Source organism: Salvelinus fontinalis, unplaced genomic scaffold (assembly GCF_029448725.1).
Source record: "Salvelinus fontinalis isolate EN_2023a unplaced genomic scaffold, ASM2944872v1 scaffold_0023, whole genome shotgun sequence".
NCBI classification, from domain to species: Eukaryota; Metazoa; Chordata; class Actinopteri; order Salmoniformes; family Salmonidae; genus Salvelinus; species Salvelinus fontinalis.
The window spans coordinates 22,501-47,647 of record NW_026600232.1 but is presented as its reverse complement, the minus strand read 5'-3'; the positions used below and the strand labels follow the sequence as shown (position 1 = coordinate 47,647).

General features: G+C 44.7%; 2 protein-coding genes across 3 annotated transcripts in view; both read left to right on the top strand.

Annotated features, from left to right (window-relative positions):
* Window positions 1–6,317: 6,317 nt before the first annotated feature.
* LOC129842228 (tubulin alpha chain-like) lies at window positions 6,318–13,594 on the top strand. Its single transcript, XM_055910688.1, has 4 exons — window positions 6,318–6,449; window positions 11,391–11,613; window positions 11,760–11,908; window positions 12,092–13,594. Exons 1-4 carry the CDS (start codon window positions 6,447–6,449, stop codon window positions 13,064–13,066), a joined length of 1,350 nt encoding a protein of 449 aa, XP_055766663.1. The 5' UTR covers window positions 6,318–6,446; the 3' UTR covers window positions 13,067–13,594.
* A 796-nt stretch (window positions 13,595–14,390) lies between these two features.
* The window catches only part of LOC129842230 (serine/threonine-protein kinase 16-like), a 10,784-nt gene continuing 27 nt past the window's right edge, over window positions 14,391–25,147 (top strand). The window contains exons 1-7 of one of the 2 annotated variants that reach the window (XM_055910689.1): window positions 14,391–15,111; window positions 16,088–16,189; window positions 16,432–16,651; window positions 16,849–16,982; window positions 17,190–17,406; window positions 17,679–17,800; window positions 23,306–25,147. The exon at window positions 23,306–25,147 is cut by the window's right edge and continues 27 nt beyond it. In XM_055910689.1, the coding sequence (XP_055766664.1) occupies window positions 16,104–16,189; window positions 16,432–16,651; window positions 16,849–16,982; window positions 17,190–17,406; window positions 17,679–17,800; window positions 23,306–23,444 (918 nt within the window). In that variant the 5' untranslated portion in view covers window positions 14,391–15,111; window positions 16,088–16,103 and the 3' untranslated portion in view covers window positions 23,445–25,147. Of the gene's footprint in view, window positions 16,190–16,431; window positions 16,652–16,848; window positions 16,983–17,189; window positions 17,407–17,678; window positions 17,801–23,305 lie in introns of both variants that reach the window. The other variant, XM_055910690.1, reaches the window with a different exon arrangement.

Genomic DNA, 25,147 nt, shown 5'->3' with positions numbered 1-25,147 from the left:
AGTTTCTATGTAAACGGTTGTTATATTTCAGTCTTGTGATGGATAAAAAGTGTAATATTGGGATGCAACCTGAAAATGTAGCATATTTCAACTCTATATCTGACATAGTACAGGTGACTTCTTTTTTTTAAGCTCATAACTATCAGGAATCAAGGTAAGACCCAAGTGCAGACTGTGTGAAGTATCAATGTTTATTGTAACCACAGGAGCAGGCAAATGACCAGTCAAGGCAGCCAGGGGTCGATAATCCAGAGCAGAGGCCAAGGTACAGGACGGCAGGCAGGCTCAGGGTCAAGCAGAGGTTGGTAATCCAGAGCAGAGGCCAAGGTACAGGGCAGCAGGCAGGCTCAGGGTCAGGGTCAAGCAGAGGTTGGTAATCCAGAGCAGAGGCCAAGGTACAGGACGGCAGGCAGGCTCAGGGTCAAGCAGAGGTTGGTAATCCAGAGCAGAGGCCAAGGTACAGGACGGCAGGCAGGGCCAGGGTCAAGCAGAGGTTGGTAATCCAGAGCAGAGGCCAAGGTACAGGACGGCAGGCAGGCTCAGGGTCAAGCAGAGGTTGGTAATCCAGAGCAGAGGCCAAGGTACAGAGCAGCAGGCAGGCTCAGGGTCAGGGTCAAGCAGAGGTTGGTAATCCAGAGCAGAGGCCAAGGTACAGGACGGCAGGCAGGCTCAGGGTCAAGCAGAGGTTGGTAATCCAGAGCAGAGGCCAAGGTACAGGACGGCAGGCAGGCTCAGGGTCAAGCAGAGGTTGGTAATCCAGAGCAGAGGCCAAGGTACAGGACGGCAGGCAGGCTCAGGGTCAAGCAGAGGTTGGTAATCCAGAGCAGAGGCCAAGGTACAGGACGGCAGGCAGGCTCAGGGTCAAGCAGAGGTTGGTAATCCAGAGGTGGAGCAAAGGAACAGGACAGCGGGTAGACTCAGGGTCAGGCAGAGGTCAGGAACAGAGTCAGGACAGGCCAAAATCAGGAGGGAGAGTAAAAAGAGAGACTAGGGAAAAACAGAAGCTGAGACAAACCACTGGTAAGCTTGAACAAACATGACGAACTGGCAAAAGACAGACAGAAAACACAGGTATAAATACACAGGGGATAATGGGGAAGATGGGTGACACCTGGAGGCGGGTGGAGACAAGCACAAGGACAGGTGAAACAGATCAGGGCGTGACACATAACCATGTGTGTGAGGTGTATACTTGCTTCAAAGTAGATTTGTTTAAGACTACCAAGAAACACTTTGTGTGGTCCTGACACTGATTTGGCCCACTGCAGTAAAATGTTAATTTGTCCTCCTCACAGGGAGACCCTGGTAAGGCAGGAGAAGTGGGGACCCCAGGTGGTTTTCAACCTATGGATGTTGTTCTTTAGATTTAACCGGAAACCATGACAAATATAATTGTTGACAACATGACTCAGGAGTGACTGGTTCAGAAATCCACAACAACAAATATGTCTGCAGTGAGAACAGCACTACTTCTAACGCTTTGCCTGTTACAAGAACACACGACACATCTTGGGAGGAATCTGCCCATAAGCAATATGTACACTAAGAAAAAAGGGTTCCAAAAGGGTTCTTCGGCTGTCCCCATACGAGAACCCTTTTTGGTTCCAGGTAGAACTCTTTTTGGTTTCAGGCAGAACTCTTTTTGGTTTCAGGCAGAACTCTTTTGGGTTCCATGTATAACCCTCTGGGGAAAGGGTTCTACATGGAACCCAATAGGATTCTAGCTGGAACCAAAAAGGGTTCTTCAAAGGGTTTTTCTAAGAGTGTATTCACAGCATGAGATGAAGAGTGGGAATCAAAGAGCTTTGCCTGGTTGGTCGGTTTCAGCATCTGTATCTGCAAGTAGATGATTCCACATGTATGAAAGGATGAACTTGGAACTGGGTGCCCTCTATCATAGAACAAATATGTGCCCCATCTTCTTCTTCTCTTGAAGCCTTTGGGCCTATACATTGACCTTTGACATATTAACCCTACACTGGGGATCTTGTTTTCTCATCCGCTCTTCCTGGTTAGATAGAGGTGGGGGCTTGAAAGTGGTTGCTGATGCTTAAAAATATGTGGATGCTATTTCTGCTTTGAGAGAATATATATAGAAAGAATACACTGAGACGCAGAAGAAACCTCTCTGAGATGTAAACGCCTCCAAGCCATTGTGAGGGTGAAATACTCTGAATAAGCTGTTTTGAAGTCAGCCTTTGCAGAGGGGGATCATGTAAAATAACAGGAGACTGGCCCTTTAGTAAAATAACACTGTCAGTGATTGACATGGTACACAACAGCGCACCTATGGGACATCAGTTTACACTCACATTCATGTTCTAGACATCGGTTTACGTTCACATTTATATTGTAGACACCAGTTTACGTTCACATTCATGTTGTAGACATCAGTTTAAACTCACATTCATGTTCTAGACACCAGTTTACGTTCACATTCATGTTGTAGACATCAGTTTACACTCACATTCATGTTCTAGACACCAGTTTACGTTCACATTCATGTTGTAGACATCAGTTTACGCTCACATTCATGTTGTTCAGTAACTAATGTCCCATTATGTGGCTAGGCTGTAAAGAAACATTTTCTTGCTATAGATGCTACAAAACCACCATACCATCATATACATAATGCTATATAGACAAGTGCTTTATTATTATTTTTAAATATTTTTATTTCAACTTTATTTAACCAGGTAGGCAAGTTGAGAACAAGTTCTCATTTGCAACTGTGACCTGGCCAAGATAAAGCAAAGCAGTTCGACACATACAACAACACAGAGTTACACATGGAGTAAAACAAACATACAGTCAATAATACAGTAGAAAAAAATAAGTATATACAATGTGAGCAAATGAGGTGAGATAAGGGAGGTAAAGGCAAAAAAAGGCCATGGTGGCGAAGTAAATAGAATATAGCAAGTAAAATACTGGAATGGTAGATTTGCAGTGGAAGAAAGTGCAAAGTAAAGATAGAAATAATGGGGTGCAAAGGAGCAAAATAAATAAATAAATACAGTAGGGGGAGAGGTAGTTGTTTGGGCTAAATTATAGATGGGCTATGTACAGGTGCAGTAATCTGTGAGCTGCTCTGACAGCTGGTGCTTAAAGCTAGTGAGGGAGATAAGTGTTTCCAGTTTCAGAGATTTTTGTAGTTCATTCCAGTCATTGGCAGCAGAGAACTGGAAGGAGAGGCGGCCAAAGGAGGAATTGGTTTTGGGGGTGACCAGAGAGATATACCTGATGGAGTGCGTGCTACAGGTAGGTTCTGCTATGGTGACCAGCGAGCTGAGATAAGGGGGGACTTTACCTAGCAGGGTCTTGTAGATGACCTGGAGCCAGTGGGTTTGGCGACGAGTATGAAGCGAGGGCCAGCCAACGAGAGCGTACAGGTCGCAGTGGTGTGTAGTATATGGGGCTTTGGTGACAAAACGGATGGCACTGTGATAGACTGCATCCAATTTATTGAGTAGGGTATTGGAGGCTATTTTGTAAATGACATCGCCGAAGTCGAGGATCGGTAGGATGGTCAGTTTTACAAGGGTATGTTTGGCAGCATGAGTGAAGGATGCTTTGTTGCGATATAGGAAGCCAATTCTAGATTTAACTTTGGATTGGAGATGTTTGATGTGAGTCTGGAAGGAGAGTTTACAGTCTAACCAGACACCTAGGTATTTGTAGTTGTCCACATATTCTAAGTCAGAACCGTCCAGAGTAGTGATGTTGGACGGGCGGGCAGGTGCAGGCAGCGATCGGTTGAAGAGTTTTACTTGTATTTAAGAGCAATTGGAGGCCACGGAAGGAGAGTTGTATGGCATTGAAGCTCGTCTGGAGGGTTGTTAACACAGTGTCCAAAGTAGGGCCAGAAGTATACAGAATGGTGTCGTCTGCGTAGAGGTGGATCAGAGACTCACCAGCAGCAAGAGCGACATCATTGATGTATTAAAGAAAGAAAAGATAAAGAAACTAGTTTAAACCCATGGCCAGTGGGTTAGAGTTTAAACCCATGGCCAGTGGGTTAGAGTTTAAACACATGGCCAGTGGGTTAGAGTTTAAACCCATGGCCAGTGGGTTAGAGTTTAAACCCATGGCCAGTGGGTTAGAGTTTAAACCCATGGCCAGTGGGTTAGAGTTTAAACCCATGGCCAGTGGGTTAGAGTTTAAACACATGGCCAGTGGGTTAGAGTTTAAACCCATGGCCAGTGGGTTAGAGTTTAAACCCATGGCCAGTGGGTTAGAGTTTAAACACATGGTCAGCGGGTTAGAGTTTAAACCCATGGTCAGCGGGTTAGAGTTTAAACCCATGGCCAGTGGGTTAGAGTTTAAACACATGGCCAGCGGGTTAGAGTTTAAACCCATGGCCAGTGGGTTAGAGTTTAAACCCATGGCCAGTGGGTTAGAGTTTAAACCCATGGCCAGTGGGTTAGAGTTTAAACACATGGTCAGCGGGTTAGAGTTTAAACCCAAGGCCAGTGGGTTAGAGTTTAAACCCATGGCCAGTGGGTTAGAGTTAAAAAACAAGGCCAGTGGGTTAGAGTTTAAACCCATGGTCAGCGGGTTAGAGTTTAAACCCATGGCTAGTGGGTTAGAGTTTAAACACATGGCCAGCGGGTTAGAGTTTAAACCCATGGCCAGTGGGTTAGAGTTTAAACCCATGGCCAGTGGGTTAGAGTTTAAACCCATGGCCAGTGGGTTAGAGTTTAAACCCATGGCCAGTGGGTTAGAGTTTAAACCCATGGCCAGTGGGTTAGAGTTTAAACACATGGCCAGTGGGTTAGAGTTTAAACCCATGGCCAGTGGGTTAGAGTTTAAACCCATGGCCAGTGGGTTAGAGTTTAAACCCATGGTCAGCGGGTTAGAGTTTAAACACATAGCCAGTGGGTTAGAGTTTAAACACATGGCCAGTGGGTTAGAGTTTAAACCCATGACCAGTGGGTTAGAGTTTAAACCCATGGTCAGCGGGTTAGAGTTTAAACACATGGCCAGTGGGTTAGGGTTTAAATTATTGGCCAGTGGGTTAGAGTTTAAACCCATGGCCAGTGGGTTACGGTCTAACTCCAGTACATAAGATAAGGGGAAAGAAATCCTTAGCCCCGTAGTGTCCACCGTAGGAGGGAAAAACGATGCACATGAAAAAGATTTTGATCTATCGTTCTGTCTATCTCAAAATACAGAGAGGGAGGGGGGGGGGGGGGATTCAGGATGAAAAGCGTATCTGGAGGAATTCAGGCCTTGTTTGAGGATTATAACTTTTTCATTCATAGCCAAAAGCCAGAGAGAAGGGTCCTCTAATGCCTCAGGGGCCAGGGCCTATAGCACAGCTAACCACTTAGATAGGAGAGATAAAACTGAGCTCAACTGCAACAAAGTTAAAGTATTAAAAGAGCATCCTCTCAAATTTAATTTATTAACCACAGAAACAGATGTTACTGGAATCACAACTGCCACATTGTTCATGCACGGAAAGACAGCTCCAAAAATGATCCCTTAGACACAGAACTAGGATAATTTTACTCTCCTCAATTCCTAATGGAGAAATTAGGAAGGAAAATACATACCTGACCTCAGATCAGTGTCTGCCCAGGGACAACGTTGACCTATTTTGTTGCAGACAGAAGAACGTCTTCGTCATGGCAAGAACCAGCAAGCAGAACACTAGACAAGTCTGACATCTAGTGGCGAACAAGGAGCAACAAAACCCGACGGCAGTTCATTGCGCAAAGACAGAGAGGAAGAGGTGAAGCGAGAAGATTTACTCTGGACAAAATCTGTCCACGTGATATAAGCCCTTTTTGTATGGGGGGGGGCTGTCTATAAGCGAGTGTTGAATTACGTGAGGCTTATTTTGGTCGAATAGAAGTTTCGTAATGTTTAGGCTGTACTGATTGTGCTGATTTAAGTGGATGCACGTGGCATTCCGGCAACAACTTAGTTGTGCGTGTTGGTGCGCCCTCTCATTGGCTAGAATGGTCTCGCCTGCCTTCAATCATTGAGGAAATGTAATTACATTGTTAGAGTGGTCACTCGGCTATCTTGTCAATATAATATATAATCTTTGGTACAGCTACCCTTTTCATTCCTGACTTTCCTACCTAGCCTGAGGTCTAATCTGCGTATGGAGGAGTTCGTTTTGCATGGCCCGGTGACTGGGGATTTCAGTTAAGGGCCAATGGAATGGTCTAAAATATCCAACTACGCCTACTTAGAATGGTCTAAAATATCCAACTCCGTCTAACCGGGGCACCGGGCCATGTAAATCGAACTCAACCTATGAGAAAAGAGGGAGTGTCCAAAACTCCACCCCCGCCCTTCGCAGTTTATAAAAACAGATTGCAGTAACACACGCAGTTAAAACATACTCACGGAGACCCCATTATAGGTTCACTGTGAGAGGTTATACTACGAACACTTATTTTTCTACGGAAACGAAGACATACAGAATCAAAATGGTACGACCTTTATTTTTTTTCCAACATTACCTTCGACGCATAGGTTGTAATAATGTAAAGGTTTAGAGTTGTATGAATTAGGCTAAATTTCTAATGTTTTTGTAGTCCCATCTTGTATAGCATAAACATTACTGTCTATAATACTTCTAGGTACAGCCTACGCTACGGCTCACCTGTTTTTATAGGATATTATTTTTCTCTGATAACATGGTGCGTCATGAAAGGAGTATCCATTTTGCTGCGCGTTCAACTTAGCGCGCCGTTTTGCTTTTCAATTCAAACACGACTGGCGCAGTAGACAACTATTACTAGAATGTATTTAATTATTAAGAGTCACCTGAGCCTTAATTGTCCTATTTAATATCATGAATCAGTTCACAGGTATCTGCATTTATTATCAAAATGTTGTCTTTTGGCGCTTGAAGCAGCTTCCTGCCATTTTGAATGGTTAAAGGAGTAACCCAGTTGCAGTGAGGCCAGTGTGGTTATGGGTGTGTTTATTTGTTCTGCTGGCTTTAAATGCTGATGTGGCTCCCACGGATCCGTGTGTATTCTGATGAGTGACTGTAGGCCTAGTCAGCTACTGTTCCTGTTGCTCTAGTCTACTGCGCAAAACTGGAACGTTCTGTATGTAGTGCAATTCAGTCTGAGCAAATGCCAACGACTACTAATGAACCACAGATCTACTGGAGTATGGCAGATTACATCTACAATGAGTACAAAAAACGGATTAATTGGGATTGTTGTCCCAATGTAACATTTTCCCACCAAGTTGCCAGAATAATGTTTTTAGGACATGGCTCACATTTTATTACCTCACATCCTGCCCATATGATTTAATCATAAAATGTCAAGAAATGTGAATTATTTTGACTATGCACATGCTTAGTCGTGATAGGGGCAACCTTCAGTAATCTGACCTGAAAGGGAAATCTGAGGTTAGGAGTGACGCGGAGCCCAAAGGATCAGCATTTCAGACTAGCACATGGCAGACTGTCTGATCATGAGGTTAAGGTCTAAACTACTAAATGTGGGTGAAAGAGCCTTTATGATCCATTCCAGTTCATGTACTACTGGGATCATAATGCGGTGTCTTCAAACAGTTGACTCGCCTGTTCTTAATTTTGCTCATGACTAAAGATTACCATGGCATGCGGGAGTTTCTTTTGACACCTGCCATCTAATTTGAATGTTATGAAAGGAGGGGGAGACTATTTGTTTGGGTGTGAATTCCAAGCCATATGTCTTCCCGCATAACACAAGGCTTTCTTTGCCCTTAAAAAAAGCCCCATAGGGGACAGAACAGGAAGCTGGAGGGGGGTTGCTTACTAGCTACTGAACAAGCCACAAGCGGTTAGTCCATCAGCCATGTTGGTGCCAAGTGTCTCAGCGGACTTGCAGTTGCACAAGCAATTTGTTAATCTAAACTGTACTCTACAGTCTATTGCCATACCATGAGTTCAAAATACAGGAAATGAATACCATAACCTAGCACTGTACCTGACTGGCCTGTTAGGCCATTTTTGTTAATATTACCAATTATGTCATGAGCAAACAATCACTGAATCAACTTGCTATCAGTTACACACAGGCCTACACTAGGCTTACCTACAAGGTTTCTAGTGTGGATTAGCAAATCAGGGCAACCCCTGACAAATGCAACAGGGTGGAGGTTAGTTTCTTAAATCTGGTATGAATTAGGGACTGCCTGAACATCAACTCTGACTGAACTAGAGGTTCAGGACACCATGTGGTTGTTCCCACAGAAAGGGGTCAGTGGAGTAGAACAGGGTCTGGCGGGGCTACACAGAGTGGGGGGATGGAGTCATGATTGACACCTCCCTTTAAATAGCTGGCTGCAGTGCTGACCTAGCTGTCATGCCTAAACTAGGCACACACTCGCATCCCTGTCACCGCCCCTCCCCCACCATGCACCCTACCCAGCTTGTTCTGTCAAACTAGGAGGTTGGAGAAATGTTTGACAGTAGTGGCCCCAGTCTCTACATGAGGAGTCATAACAGTAGTACATTATGTGTGGAGGGGTGTAGCAACATGCAGGTGAAAGACCTTTTTGTCACGAGGTCCTCACTGTAGTAGATTCAGATCAGAAGTGAGGTTTTCTAACGTTTCCTTCACATCCTCTTACTATACTGGAAGAAATAATTGCAAATATTTTACTGAGTTACTGTTCAGAAAGGGAATTCCCATTATGTGGATTCTACCATTTTAAAATAATTGCACTTGATACTAAAAGTTCAACCTAGCTTAAGGGGTTAATTATTCTATTCTACCAGAGGGCAAAGCCTAGTTGGCTGGTGTCTGTTCTCCTGTTACTGTGGCAGGTGGTCTTGTTTATAGCTGGGCCTTCGCAAATCAAAACGCTCTGATTCATAAGTACTGCCAAAGCATAGAACCGCACAACATTCCCAGACCTGTCCTCTTGGCATGTCACTGTCTCATAAACGTATCTTCCTTGACTATCTCGTTTCTCTTGAATGTCTCGCTTCCCATCTCTCTGTATAGTAAGCCAGCTTGGACAGACTGGGTGTACGTATCCAGCTCTGCTTCTGGTACACTACTATTCAGAAATGATAAGCTTGTTATCAGCTTCACTCATCCTTGGTGGTATTTTCCCCTCGTCCTGTTCGCTGTTCGCTGGAAATACTTCAGTAGGGTGTGGAGGGCCTTTTGGCCTTGACGCAGACTCGTCAGCTTCTGTTAGCATTGTTGCTACTCGCTAGCTCAATGACGCGCTGAGGGGGTAGGGTAGCCACTTGCCAAACCGCCCAGTTCGGCCTGGAGTCTAGTATGTCTAATCAGACTTTGCTTCCTTGCGAAGCTGTAATGTTAAACAAATTCACATATTTGTATAATCTCAAATGACCTCGGTCCAAGTTGGCATTCCAATGAGGGGATGTATCTCAATAATCTAGTGGCATCCTCTCCTCAGGGTTGTGGAGCCTAAATGACAGGAAGAATATGAGAGTAGGCCGTAATGGACTAGTGGGATGCACCTTGTGGTAACACATTCAGCATGGATGTTTCTTTTGTTAATGCTATAGGAGTCTAGTCGACTGGATGGTGTCACTGCAGTCTAGCCTCAACTATGTTGCCGTCTGCCAATACTGCATTGCAAAATTGACTCATTCCTCGCACGCACACACAACCTTCTGTTTGGTCCTTAGTGAATGTAGATATCACGTGCTGCGTTCTCTATAAAATGTGTACACTACATGACAAAAAGTACGTAGACACCTGTTCTTTGAACATCTCATTCCAAAATCATGGGCGTTAATATGGAGTTGGTCCACCCTTTGCTGCTCAACAGCCTCCACTCTAAGGAAGGCTTTCCACAAGATGTTGGACCATTGCTGCGGGGACTTGCGTCCAATCAGCCACGAGCGTTAGTGAGGTCGGGCGCTGATGTTGGGCAATTAGGCCTGGCTCGCAGTCGGCGTTCCAATTAATCCCAAAGGTGTTCGATGGGGTTGGGGTCAGGGCTCTGTGCAGGCCAGTCAAGTTCTTCCACATGGATCTCGACAAACCATTTCTGTATGGACCTTGCCTTCAGTAAAGAGCCTTCCCTAAACTGTTGCCACAAAGTTGGAAGCACAGAATCGTCTAGAATGTCATTGTATGCTGTAGCGTTAGTTGTCCCTTCACTGAAACTAAGGGGCCTAGCCCAAACTGTAAAAACGTCCCCAGACTAAAGTCACTGAGCTCTTCAGTAAGACCAATGTTTGTCTATGGAGATTGTATGGCTGTGTGCTCGATTTTATAAACCTGTCAGCAACTGGTGTGGCAAAAATAGCCAAATCCACTAATCTGAAGGGGTGTCCAGACTCCTGTGTAAAGTAGTGGGTGTACAAAACATTAGGAACACCTTTCATAATTGATCCACCTTTTGCCCTCAGAACAGTCTCAATTTGTCAGGGCATAGACTCTACAAGGTATTAAGTGTTCCACACTGATACTGATCCATGTTGACTCTAATGCTTCCCACGGTTGTGAAGTTGGCTGGATGTCCTTTGGGTGGTGGATCATTCTTTATACACATAGGTTGAAGTGCTTGACACAACCCGGTGTCATAAGGGATCATAGCTTTCATCTGGTCAGTCTGTCATGGAAAAAGCAGGTGTTTATGTTTTGTACTTTGTAGATCAGTTACATGGTTCAGACTATGTTAATGGCTAGGTAGTCACACGCTGAGATGTGGCTAGGCTTCTGAGACGGTAGCTGCATACAGTTCAGTATTGAAGTAGGTCAGATCGAGTCACTGCAGAGTTGGCTAAGCCATGCTAGGAAGTGCAGTCAGTCCCATTTCAACACACTGCAAACAAATTGGATCACCATGCAAATATACACGACTCATTACTTTGGCTCATGGCTTGTTTTTAACTGGCTAGATCATGCCGCCGACTGTTCAGACTCACCTGTCCTTTGTCACTCAGACATGGGCAGGTTAGGTTTGTTTCCTGTTATTGTAGAGCAGTGGTTCCCAACCTTTTTTATTTTACTGTACAAACTGAATTTTGCCCTGCCTGAAGTACCCCCTCATGTGAATTTTACCAGTAAAAGCCTATGGTCTCATGAGTCTTCTCAAGTACCCCCTGTGTATAGGCAAAGCGCCCCCAGGTAACCTAGTACCCCTGGTTGGGAACCATTGGTGTTAGTGCTGCCACTTGGTGGAGAAACAGCAGTAAAACAAGTGCTAAAATGGATGCCCAAATCCTTAATCGATCTCAGACTCCTATGCACTGAGTGGTTTGGAGGGGTGCGCCACTGGCTCCATTATCATTGGTGACATTGAAAACCAAGTGTTACTCCATCCAGTGCAGACTGCTGTCAATGCATCGGATCATTGTGTAGTCAATGTGTTTTGTACCTGTCCAAAGAAACCATAAATTATTTGACTAACCCTATATTTCCTTGTCTCTCCAGCGTGAGTGTATCTCTGTGCATGTGGGTCAGGCTGGAGTCCAGATGGGCAACACCTGTTGGGAGCTGTACTGTCTGGAGCACGGGATCCAGCCGGACGGCACCATGCCTAACAACAAGGCGGTCGGTAGCACTGACGACTCCTTCACCACGTTCTTCAGCGCCACAGGCATCGGGAAATACGTGCCCCGTGCCATCTTTGTAGACCTGGAGCCCACTGTCATTGGTGAGTATTGGAGGGATCTGGCAGAGAAAATGCACTGACTGATTGACACTGGGAATGTGTAGGAAGAGGTCTTCATCAATATGGTGGTACAGTTCAAAACAAGCATCAAGACCAGACTAACCCTAGTCTGTTCCCCTTTCTCTCAGATGAGGTGCGGACAGGTACCTACCGCCAGCTGTTTCACCCCGAGCAGCTGATCTCAGGGAAGGAGGACGCAGCCAATAACTATGCACGTGGCCACTACACTATTGGCAAGGAGATCATCGACCAAGTGCTGGACAGGATCCGTAAACTGGTGAGAAACTGTCAGATTTGATATATTCAATGGTGATATTAGGATAACTAATGTATTTTTCATGAATGTTTTATGAGAAAGGGTTTTAGCCTTGACTTGCATAAATCTAGCCTAAATGGGTCTTATCAGAGCTTGGACTTTCCTTCTAGAAAACATGTTGATGAGTGTCTTGTGTCTTGACAGGCTGACCAGTGCACAGGGCTCCAAGGTTTCCTGGTCTTCCACAGCTTCGGAGGAGGTACCGGCTCTGGTTTCACCTCCCTGCTCATGGAACGTCTCTCAGTCGACTTCGGGAAGAAGTCCAAGCTGGAGTTTGCCATATACCCTGCTCCCCAGGTGTCCACAGCTGTGGTGGAGCCCTACAACTCCATCCTGACCACCCACACTACCCTAGAGCACTCTGATTGTGCCTTCATGGTTGACAATGAGGCCATCTACGACATCTGCCGTAGAAACCTGGACATTGAGCGCCCCTCTTACACCAACCTCAACAGGCTCATCAGCCAGATTGTCTCCTCCATTACCGCCTCTCTCCGTTTCGATGGTGCCCTTAACGTGGACCTGACAGAGTTCCAGACCAACCTGGTGCCTTACCCCCGCATCCACTTCCCCCTGGCCACCTATGCCCCTGTCATCTCAGCCGAGAAGGCCTACCACGAGCAGCTCTCTGTGGCTGAGATCACAAACTCCTGCTTCGAGCCCGCCAACCAGATGGTGAAGTGCGACCCTCGCCACGGTAAGTACATGGCGTGCTGCCTGCTGTACCGCGGAGACGTGGTGCCCAAGGATGTCAACGTGGCCATCGGCAACATCAAGACAAAGCGAAGCATCCAGTTTGTGGACTGGTGCCCTACAGGTTTCAAAGTGGGCATCAACTACCAGCCACCCACTGTGGTGCCAGGGGGTGACCTGGCCAAGGTCCAGAGAGCTGTGTGCATGTTGAGCAACACCACAGCCATCGCTGAGGCCTGGGCAAGGCTTGACCACAAGTTTGACCTGATGTATGCCAAGCGGGCATTCGTGCACTGGTACGTGGGTGAGGGCATGGAGGAGGGGGAGTTCTCTGAGGCCAGGGAAGACATGGCTGCCCTGGAGAAGGACTATGAAGAGGTAGGAATCGACTCATTTGAGGAGGACGAGGAGGGAGAGGAGTATTAGGAGGAGAGGAGTTCAAAGGAGGGATGGGTCCTTGGTCGGCTAACGTATCACTGAGAGATAGAACTGCCTTTACTTGACCATGAAGTGGGGAACGGCCTGCTCCTTCCCTTGTCGAACGTCATCATTCATGTTTTCTTCACCAAAGACCCCACTTCATCCATGTCTGACAATCTTTTCCTAGAAGGTTGACTATGGAACCTTGAAGATGAAGGTGTTTCCATAAAAATGTTTCCTTTAAGTTCATGGTACTTCTGTGCTTTTAGATCTATCCTAAACACTAAAGTTACTGCCAATCAGAAAACAAACTAGCCAACTAAACCCCATGGTGTTGGGTCTTAATGAATGTAATTCAGTAACTCTATTTTGTAGGATTATTTTGCATTGCATGTTAAGTTACCCCAAAATAATTTATTGGTTTTATCCCTACAGATTCTATTGTCTTTGCCATGTCTGTTATTTTAAAGTTATCACATCAGGTTACTGTTGTGGCTATCCCCTCCTTTGTAAATAAAGTTTTATCTCAGTTAATCCTGTTTTCACCTCTTTCAATGGTTATAATTAATCATAACTGCCTCCAGTCCTGACCAGAGGTTTCATTATTTGACTAAATTACTATTAAACGGCCAAAATTATGAAACCTCAGTCTGTGCAATCGGCCACACACATGGCCTGGTAAGTAGCAGAGAATTCCTGGGATATAAATGTAACTGCAGGGTGCCTTGAAAAACAAGATTATGGTTAAGGTAACAGTGTCTAAATTGTATACTCATGTGGACTGTCTCCTCAAACCCCATTGGATGAGAAAGCCAGGGGTCTCTCCCTTACGACTTTCTCCTCAAGGATAAAAACCTGTAGTGTTGACTAACGTGGAAGGATTTCCCCCCTAATGTGAAAATAGTTTCTTTAGTTACAGAATAGCCTAAAGGTGGATACATGGATGGTCAACTCATTTCGATTTGAGACCCACCTTAGCAAAGTTGAGTCCACTGGGTAGTGCTTTGGTTTAATCAAATACTTGATTTGGCCAGAGGAAGAGCTGAATCGAGAAGTTTTACTCGGCCCAAAATCTGTCCCCGGAAATAAACCCACAAAGTGAGGACTTCTTGTATGGAGGTCAATGAGTGTCCAGTTTGGTCAACAAAACATTGAACTAATTTGCTACGTGAGGCTTATTTGATCGAATATAGATTAAGTTACGTTACGAATGCACTGACGTGTCGACGCACGTGGCATTTCGGCAACTTTGTGGGGGGGAAATACGTCATATTTGTCACATGCTTCATAAACAACAGGTGTAGAGTACACGTAGTACTAGACCAAAGGCCTGCAGATGGCCATATTGAGTCGTTTTATCTTAAATCCAATGGGAAACGCTTACTCGTGGGCATGATAAAATACTTTATCGTACCTGTCATAGCTGGAGCATGGAAATTGCCATTAAGGGCTTCCATTTTAACGTAGTCAACTGAGTAGAGATTCCTATGAGTTGGGCACAATCAACATTAAGATAATTTAGTACTTTAAAATGGCGCTTCCCATGCGGTCACAGACGCTGTAATGGCACGGATACAAAGACAACTACTATATTGCTATGGCCTGTTCACACGCGTGTATGCCCTTGTACTACATATAATGATTTCGCCTCCTCCAGCCTGCCTTCCATCTTTGAGGACATGTATTTCCATTGTTAGTGTTCACTTGACTATCTTGTCGATATAATAGACACACTTCGATTGGTGCCACGTTCGAAACAACTGGTAACTCGGAAATCACCGACTTCAGTGTGTTCAAAACAATTTGGAACTCGGGAAAAAAACGAGCTCCTACTGGGAAAAATCGATTTGAACGGTCTTCCAACTCGGGAACTCGGGCCTCTAAATCTAGATAGCGACCTGAAGAACACTGACGTCATGATTTTACCTCGTATTTTTTTCCGAGTTCCCAGTTTGGAACGCAGCATTAGATCACAGGCCTGCGTCATCATTACGCGTTTTATGTACACGGAAGTAGCCAGCAGAAAACCAAAAACAGGACGAATACAGAAGGTAATTTTTATTTATCCACCGCTAACAAACGTAAATATCCCCATGTGTTTTCATCACACGTTTATCAATGTCTCTTATCAGATAATATTGGCTTATCAGGATTGATCTGCATGCTGCCCTCTTGTAGTTAGCTTGTATTATCCTACCGGTGTGCCACGTTACCAAACAAAATCGTACACTTTTGCAAAGGTTTAGTGAAAGTATATTTGCTTGTGGTGTTGCTACTGCTGTAAAGAACCAAAACGCATAACTTGGGCAGATCACAACCAAGAGTCGCTGTAGCGCGGCTAGGAAAGTAACCGAAAGGTTGCTCGTTTGAATAGTTAGGCCAGTAACCGAAAGGTTGTTAGTTTGAATCCCCGAGCCGACAAGGTCAATAAATCTGCCGATGTGTCCTTGAGCAAGGCACTTAGTCCTACTTTCGCCAGGGTCACCGTTGATAATGTCAGACCTTGGCCGTAACCCCACTCTCCAAGGTTGTCTCAGGAAGATTTGTGATATGCAAAAAAAGATTTGTGATAGGCACCAAACCCAAATATAAACACCCACCAAATTATTATCAATTGCACAGGTGACTGAATAATTTATGACAAGTGAAATTGACACTGCATCAATCCGTGTAACATAGTGGAATGGACTGGATTTCATGTTTCAGTATGTTCTTTACACATATATCCCATACTCGCCCTCTCTCTCCCAAGGCTTTCCACTTGACCTCACTTTCAATTCCACTAAACCTAGTCTTTTACCTCGTATGCACTCCATCTCTCTCCCAATTCAATTTAAGGGGCTTTATTGGCATGGGAAACATGTTTACAATGCCAAAGCACAAGTTCCAAAATAAAGACATGTTGAATGACATATGTCTGTATACAGTGTTGTAGCGATGTGTAAATAGTTCAAGTACAAAATGGAAAATAAATAAATATGGGTTGTGTCTCTCTCTCTCTGTCCATCTGGGTGTTGGTGTGTTGAGTTATGCCCCAGAGAGGATGGGCCAGGCCCTGTGTATCTGTTCCCGCGGCTCCATCACCATTGACAACAAAAGATACTACTTCATCCAGAAACTAGATGAAGGGTAAAACCGTCCGCATCAGTGAAACACTATTACCTATTCTACATGGCAGACGATCATCCCTGTCCCTCCCACACATGTATTTGTATTTCAGTCTTCTGTAATATTACATCTTACTGATCAGGACTCTGGTTTTGTCTGCCTCTCCACTTTCTCTTGCTTTCATTATCTACCCCCTCTGTCGTTCCCTATTTTCTCTCTTTCTCTCTTCTTTTACCTTCCCTCCATCCCTCCCCTCATCCCAGAGGGTTCAGCTATGTGGACCTGGTGGAGGGGGTGCAGGACGGGCGTTTCTACGCCCTGAAGAGGATCCTGTGCCATGACCGGGAGGGTCGCCAAGAGGCTCAAACAGAGGTGGAGATGCACCGTCTCTTCAGCCACCCCAACATCCTGGGCCTGGCAGGGCACACCTTCATAGAGAGGGGGGGCAAGAGTGAGGCCTGGATACTGCTGCCCTACGTTCAGGTACGCGTACGTGTGTGCATGTCTATGTACTCACGCCTGTATGTGTGTATTAGAGCCTGGCTGTTTTTTTGGGGTCCGATACCGTTTTTGTGGGGGGGGGGACAAAAGTTGCCGATATACTGTTTTACAGCGTGGAAATGAAAAAGTGTGTATGTATGCGTCTTTGTATTCACGCCTGGGTGTGGGTCCTCCTACAGAAGGGCAGTCTGTGGTCAGTGCTAGAGAAGCTGAGGGACAAGGGCAGCTTCATGCCAGAGAGACGCATCCTGAAGGTCCTACAGGGCATCTGTTCTGGACTGAAGGCCATGCATGACAGAGGCTACGCACACAGGTACAGGCTGCTACTGCTAACACACACACACACACACACACACACACACACACACACACACACACACACACACACACACACACACACACACACACACACACACACACACACACACACACACACACACGATTATGGTTGGTGGTTCAAATTAGAATGAGGCTCTCTATCTCTCCCTCTCTTTATCTCTCCCGCTCTCCTCTCAATCAGAGATCTGAAGCCTACCAATGTACTCCTAGAGGAGGATGACAGGCCGCTGCTGATGGACCTGGGTTCTATGAACCGCTCCAGGATGGAGGTCAAGGGGACCAGGGAGGCCATGACAGTACAGGACTGGGCAGCTCAGAGGTGTACTATATCGTACCGCGCCCCTGAGCTCTTTAACGTGGAGAGCCACTGCGTCATCGATGACCGTACAGACATTTGGGTAACGCACACTAGAGTACTACCCCCCCCCCCCCCCCCCCCTTCTCACTTTAGTTTGGTCGGTGGAAACTGTCAGTATTGTACAAGCAATATAACATAGACCAATTTGTCATAACAGAGATTGTCTTTACCATTGGACTGTGCGGTGCTGTTTTGACTCCAGCCATGTAGTCAACATGTTGGGCTCCAGTTAGATTGCTATCTCTCTGTCTCCATCATGCCTGGTGTTTGTTGACCTTGTAGAGACAGTATTCTCTCTCTCTTTCTCTCCAGTCTCTAGGCTGTGTACTGTACAGCATGATGTTCCTGGAGGGGCCCTATGACATGGTGTTCCAGAAGGGAGACAGTGTGGCCCTTGCTGTCCAGAACCCAGTTACCATCCCTCAGCCATGCAGGTCAGTCAGTCCCTCTGGCAAGCTAACTCTAACCCGAACCCAGTTACCATCCCTCAGCCCTGCAGGTCAGTCAGTCCCTCTGGCAAGCTAACTCTAACCCAGTTACCATCCCTCAGCCCTGCAGGTCAGTCAGTCCCCCTGGCAAGCTAACTCTAACCCTAACCCAGTTACCATCCCTCAGCCCTGCAGGTCAGTCAGTCCCCCTGGCAAGCTAACTCTAACCCTAACCCAGTTACCATCCCTCAGCCCTGCAGGTCAGTCAGTCCCCATGGGAAGCTAACTCTAACCCTAACCCAGTTACCATCCCTCAGCCATGCAGGTCAGTCAGTCCCCTGGCTAGTCAACCCCTAGTTACTCTTCAATCCATCACCCTCTCAGCTTTCAAGGCTATCAAACTAGAATTTATTGATTCCAAATAGGCACTCCTGCAGATCTAAAAGGATTGGATAGATTTAAGCATTTTTCATCTAGCCTTTTCATAGGTTGTATGGAATTTATACAATTTACAGTATGTATTTTTTCTCAAGTTACTCTGGAAGTTTCTCAGTATATATATTTGTTATTCTGGTAGTCAATTTTTTCTCCAGTTATTCTGGTAGTTTCTCAGTATACAGTTGAAGTCGGAAGTTTACATACACTTAGGTTAGAGTCATTCAAACTCGTTTTTCAACCACTCCACACATTTCTTGGTAACAAACTATAGTTTTGGCAAGTCGATTAGGACATCTACTTTATGTATGACACAAGTAATTTTTCCAAAAATTGTTTACAGACAGATTATTTCACTTATAATTCACTGTATCGCAATTCCAGTGGGTCAGAAGTTTACATCCACTAAGTTGACTGTACCTTTAAACAGCTTGGAAAATTCCAGAAAATGATGTCATCAATCAATCAATCAATTTTATTTTATATAGCCCTTCGTACATCAGATAATATCTCGAAGTGCTGTACAGAAACCCAGCCTAAAACCCCAAACAGCTAGAATGCAGGTGTAGAAGCACGGTGGCTAGGAAAAACTCCCTAGAAAGGCCAAAACCTAGGAAGAAACCTAGAGAGGAACCAGGCTATGAGGGGTGGCCAGTCCTCTTCTGGCTGTGCCGGGTGGAGATTATAACAGAACTATGCCAAGATGTTCAAAAATGTTCATAAGTGACAAGCATGGTCAAATAATAATCATGAATAATTTTCAGTTGGCTTTTCATAGCTGATCATTAAGAGTTGAAAAACAACAGGTCTGGGACAGGTGGCGTTTCCATAACCGCAGGCAGAACAGCTGAAACTGGAATAGCAGCAAGGCCAGGCGGACTGGGGACAGCAAGGAGTCACCACGGGCGGCAGTCCCGACGCATGGTCCTAGGGCCCAGGTCCTCCGAGAGAAAGAAAGAGAGAAGGAGAAAATTAGAGAGAGCCAAGATTTTCAAAATGTTCATAAATGACAAGCATGGTCAAATAATAATCAGGAATAAATCTGTTGGCTTTTCATAGCCGATCATTAAGAGTTGAAAACAGCAGGTCTGGGACAGGTAGTGGTTCCATAACCGCAGGCAGAAGAGTTGAAACTGGAATAGCAGCAAGGCCAGGCGGACTGGGGGCAGCAAGGAGTCACCACGGCCGGTAGTCCCGACGTATGTTCCTAGGGCTCAGGTCCTCCGAGAGAAAGAGAGAAGGAGAAAATTAGAGAGCCAAGATTTTCAAAATGTTCATAAATGACAAGCATGGTCAAATAATAATCAGGAATAAATCTCAGTTGGCTTTTCATAGCCGATCATTAAGAGTTGAAAACAGCAGGTCTGGGACAGGTAGTGGTTCCATAACCGCAGGCAGAAGAGTTGAAACTGGAATAGCAGCAAGGCCAGGCGGACTGGGGACAGCAAGGTGTCAGCATGCCCGGTAGTCCTGACGTATGGTCCTAGGGCTCAGGTTCTCAGAGAGAAAGAGAGAACGAGAGAATTAGAGAGAGCATACTTAAATTCACACAGGACACTGGATAAGACAGGAGAAGTACTCCAGGTATAACCAACTGACCCTAGCCCCCCGACACATAAACTACTGCAGCATAAATACTGGAGGCTGAGACAGGAGCGGTCAGGAGACACTGTGGCCCCATCCGAAGATGGCTTGTCATGGCTTTAGAAGCTTCTGATAGACTAATTGACATAATTTGAGTCAATTGGAGGTGTACCTGTGGATGTATTTCAAGGCCTACCTTCAAACTCGGTGCCTCTTTGCTTGACATCATAGGAAAATCAGAAGAAATCAGCCTAGACCTCTACAAGTCTGATTCATCCTTGGGAGCAATTTCCAAGGATTGCAGTCCAAAGAACACCATCCCAACCGTGAAGCACGGGGTGGCAGCATCATGTTGTGGGGGTGCTTTGCTGCAGGAAGGACTGGTACACTTCACAAAATAGATGCCATCCTGAGGAAGGAAAATTATGTGGATATATTGAAGCAACATCTCAAGACATAAGCTATTTTGCCACAACTTTGGAAGTCTGCTTGGGGTCATTGTCCATTTGGAAGACCCATTAGCGACCAAGCTTTGACTTCCTGACTGAAGGACAACAAAGTCAAGGTATTGGAGTGGCTATCACAAAGCCCTGACCTCAATCCTATAGAAAATTTGTGGGCAGAACTGAAAAAGCGTGTGCGAGAAAGGAGGCCTACAAACCTGACTCAGTTACACCAGCTCTGTCTGGAGGAATGGGCCAAAATTCACCGAACTTATTGTAGGAAGCTTGTGGAAGGCTACCCGCAATGTTTGGCCCAAGTTAAACAATTTAAAGGCAATGCTACCAAATACTAATTGAGTGTATGTAAACTTCTGACCCACTGGGAATGTGACGAAAGAAGTAAAAGCTGAAATAAATAATTCTCTCTACTATTATTATGACATTTCACATTCTTAAAATAAAGTGGTGATCCTAACTGACCTAAAACAGGGAATTTTTATTAGGATTAAATGTCAGGAATTGTGGAAAACTGAGTTTAAATGTATTTGGCTAAGGTGTATGTAAACGTCCGACTTTAACTGTATATATTTCTTCTGCAGTTATTCTGGTAGTTTCTTAGTTTTTATTTGTTCTCCAGTTATTCTTGTAGTTTCTCAGTATACACTGCATTGGGAAATTTTTCAGACCCCTTGACTTTTTCCACATTTTGTTTCGTTACAGCCATATTCTATAATGGATAAAATTGCAACCCCCCCCCCCCCATCAATCTACACACAATACCTCATAATGACAAAGTAAAAACAGATTTTTAGACGTTTTTCAAAAGTTTTTTTTTTTTTTTTAAGAAAGAAAGTGATGTCACATTTACATAAGTATTCAGGCCCTTTACTCAGGATTTTGTTGAAGCACCGTTGGCAGTGATTTAAAGCCTCAAGTCTTCTTGGGTATGACGCTACAAGCTTGGCACACCTGTATTTGGGGAGTTTCTCCCATTCTTCTCTGCAGATCCTCTCAAGCTCTATCAGATTGGATTGGGAGCGTTGCTGCACAGCTATTTTCAGGTCTCTCCAGAGATGTTCGATCGGGTTTAAGTCCGGGCTCTGGCTGGGCCACTCAAGGACATTCGGAGACTTGTCCCGAAGCCACTCTTGCTTTGTCTTGGCTGTGTGCTTTAGATTGTTGTCCTGTTGGAAGGTGAACCTTCACCCCATCTGAGGTCCTGAGCGATCTGGAGCAGCTTTACATCAAGGGTCTCTCTGTACTTTGCTCCGTTCATCTTTCCCTCGATCCTGACTAGTCTCCCAGTCCCTGATGATGAAAAATATCCCCACAGCATGATGCTGCCACCACCATGCTTCACCGTAGGGATGGTGCCAGGTTTCCTCCAGACGTGACACTTGGCATTCTGGTCAAAGAGTTCAATCATGGTTTCATCAGACCAGACAATCTTGTTTCTCATGTTCTGAGTCCTTTAGGTGCCTTTTGGTTAAGTCCAAGCGGGCTGTCATGTGCCTTTTACTGAGGAGTGGCTTCCACCTGGCTACTCAACCATCAAGGCCTGATTGGTGGAGTGCTGCAGAGAGGGTTATCCTTCTGGACCTTTCTCCCATCTTCATAGAGGAACTCTGGAGCTCTGTCAGACTACCGGGTTCTTGGTCACCTCCCTGACCATGGCCCTTCTCCCTCGATTGCTCATACTCTAGTAGTTTCTCAGTATATACACTGCTCAAAAAAATAAAGGGAACACTTAAACAACACAATGTAACTCCAAGTCAATGACACTTCTGTGAAATCAAACTGTCCACTTAGGAAGCCTGACTGCCAATAGGTACCGAGATGAGATCCTCAGACCCCTTGTGAAACCATATGCTGACACATGCACATTTGTGGCCTGCTGGAGGTCATTTTGCAGGGCTCTGGCAGTGCACCTCCTTGCACAAAGGCGGAGGTAGCGGTCCTGTTGCTGGGTTGTTGCCCTCCTACGGCCTCCTCCACGTCTCCTGATGTACTGGCCTGTCTCCTGGTAGCGCCTCCATGCTCTGGACACTACGCTGACAGACACAACAAACCTTTTTGCCACAGCTCGCATTGATGTGCCATCCTGGATGAACTGCACTACCTGAGCCACTTGTGTGGGTTGTAGACTCCGTCTCATGCTACCACTAGAGTGAGAGCACCGCCAGCATTCAAAAGTGACCAAAACATCAGCCAGGAAGCATAGGAACTGAGAAGTGGTCTGTGGTCACCACCTGCAGAATCACTCCTTTTTTGGGGGTGTCTTGCTAATTGCCTATAATTTCCACCTTTTGTCTATTCCATTTGCACAACAGCATGTGAAATTTATTGTCAATCAGTGTTGCTTCCTAAGTGGACAGTTTGATTTCACAGAAGTGTCATTGACTTGGAGTTACATTGTGTTGTTTAAGTGTTCCCTTTATTTTTTTGAGCAGTGTATTTGTTCTCCCGTTGCTCTGGTAGTTTCTCAGTATGTATTTGTTCTCCGGTTACTCTGGTAGATTCTCAGTATATATTTGTTCTCCGGTTACTCTGGTAGATTCTCAGTATATATTTGTTCTCCTGTTACTCTGGTAGATTCTCAGTATATATTTGTTCTCCAGTTACTCTGGTAGTTTCTCAGTATATATTTGTTCTCCAGTTACTCTGGTAGTTTCTCAGTATGTATTTGTTCTCCAGTTATTCTGGTAGTTTCTCAGTATATATTTGTTCTCCAGTTACTCTGGTAGTTTCTCAGTATATATTTGTTCTCCAGTTACTCTGGTAGTTTCTCAGTATATATTTGTTCTCCGGTTACTCTGGTAGATTCTCAGTATATATTTGTTCTCCAGTTATTCTGGTAGTTTCTCAGTATATATTTGTTCTCCGGTTACTCTGGTAGTTTCTCAGTATATATTTGTTCTCCGGTTACTCTGGTAGTTTCTCAGTATATATTTGTTCTCCAGTTACTCTGGTAGTTTCTCAGTATGTATTTGTTCTCCGGTTACTGGTAGTTTCTCAGTGTCTTATGGGTGTTTTTGTTGTTCCCCTCCAGTTACTCTGAAAGCCTACAGAACCTGCTGAGCTCCATCATGGTGTCCAACCCCCAGGAAAGACCCGACGTCAACTGGATCCTGGACCAGATACAGGACATGACGTGTTCCAGCCCCAACACACAGACCAATATGGTATGATGCTCCTGATCGGGGAACTATGGCAAGCCTGGCTCCTCTCTGGTTCCCCTCTGGTTCCAACATCTGTGGGTGATGAACTTTGAACTTTATGACCTCTGGACTGTTGTAATGGCGACCCTGACCTCGTCGTTTTCCTCTAGTCTTAGAAGCTCAGGGGATCCTACCCCATACACACACACCCGCTATTCGGCAGTTGAAACCACATAGACTTATGTCACAGGTGTTCACTGTCCTCCATATGCATGTGCAACAATATGCTCCTACATAGTGTCGGTCAGCTCCACATCCAGCTCCCCTTGGGGAAATTGAGATTTGGGTGGAGCCATTTTATGACTGCTAGTGAATAGGAAACCCCATGGGTTAAACTATCATCAGACACTACGGTTGAAGGGGACATCGGACCAGGAAAAGGACCTATGGTAAATTCCAGACAGACGGTTTCCATGGAAATGTACTCGGCCATATCTTATATCAGCTTCAAAGGGATTTTAATAATAACTTGATTCCAGACCTGGGTTCAATACATTAGTATTTATTAAATACTTTTTCGGTGTATTTGAGTATTTTCAAATACACAGGCCAAATGTTATTTATTTATTTGAGTATTTCAATGGTTATTTGTAAAAACCAAATAGTCGACTAAATTGTATTTGAAAGTATTTTCAAATACTATTTTCAAATACCTGGGTTAAATGCATGGGAGTGTATTTGAGTGTTTTCAAATAGTTTCCAAGTGTATTTCCAAATACATTCCAATATTCATCTAATTGTTTTTTCAAAAAAAGGTTATCTGAATGTATTGAAAAGCAATTGAAATACCTGAAATAGTATTTTGAACCCAGGTCTGATTGATTCATCCGTATCACATCTGAACTTCTTTCAAGTCCATCATAACTGTATTTATTTGTTATCACATAATGCTATACTGTAGCAGTTCTCTATTCTCCATTTGTGACACGTTCATTTAGGCCTGTATGTATTTGGCAATACCTCACATGATTCTGTTTTGAGTGTCAATAGGAAGATAAGTTCATCTGGTTTTAAGTCTCTCAGCAGGTTTTGCTCAGTTAACTCTCACTACAGTTGCTTGATAGGAACTTTTTAATGATTGCTTTTTTAAAACTGTTATTTTTGTGTGCGTCTATTTAAGGAGCAATGATTTATTTGTCCATGTAAATGCTATATGAATATGTTCTAAATAAGCCAATGAAGTTGGAATGCAGGCGTTAATGATGATTTCAATGGAACAATGTAGAATGTACTGGAACTATAAATGGTGGTTGTTGGCTATTTTGGACTGTTTGTAGCCTAATTCAGCCCGTCCAGGAATTTGCGATATTGTGATAAAATAATAGGGAATTGCATAATACTGTTAATACAACACTGAAGGCTTTGCTTGTTTCTCATAAGATTGATGTTGTATAGGCATTTTTTTATTTATTTTTTATTTACATTTGTGGTACATCTTAATTTGTTCTGTATAAGAGGCCCTTTTCACATACTTTTAGAGTTGTCTGAGGGCCTGACTTTCTTGACGTTGTCATGTGGCTTTTATTCCACACGGGGGAGCCGTGTCCTACACGTTGGTCAAAGCAGAGGGAGTCGGGGTCTCAATGTTGTCTTACTTAGTTTGGCCAGACCTGTAGATCTGAGAGACTCACTCAGTATGTGAACATATGCAAAACCTCTACTCTGATAAACAC

What these genes read in the sequence shown, in the direction of transcription:
- LOC129842228 (XM_055910688.1), top strand. An exon ending in CCTGGAGCCCACTGTCATTG is followed by an intron (nt 11,614 to 11,759) that starts GTGAGTATTGGA and finishes CCTTTCTCTCAG; the next exon opens with ATGAGGTGCGGACAGGTACC. An exon ending in TGGACAGGATCCGTAAACTG is followed by an intron (nt 11,909 to 12,091) that starts GTGAGAAACTGT and finishes GTGTCTTGACAG; the next exon opens with GCTGACCAGTGCACAGGGCT.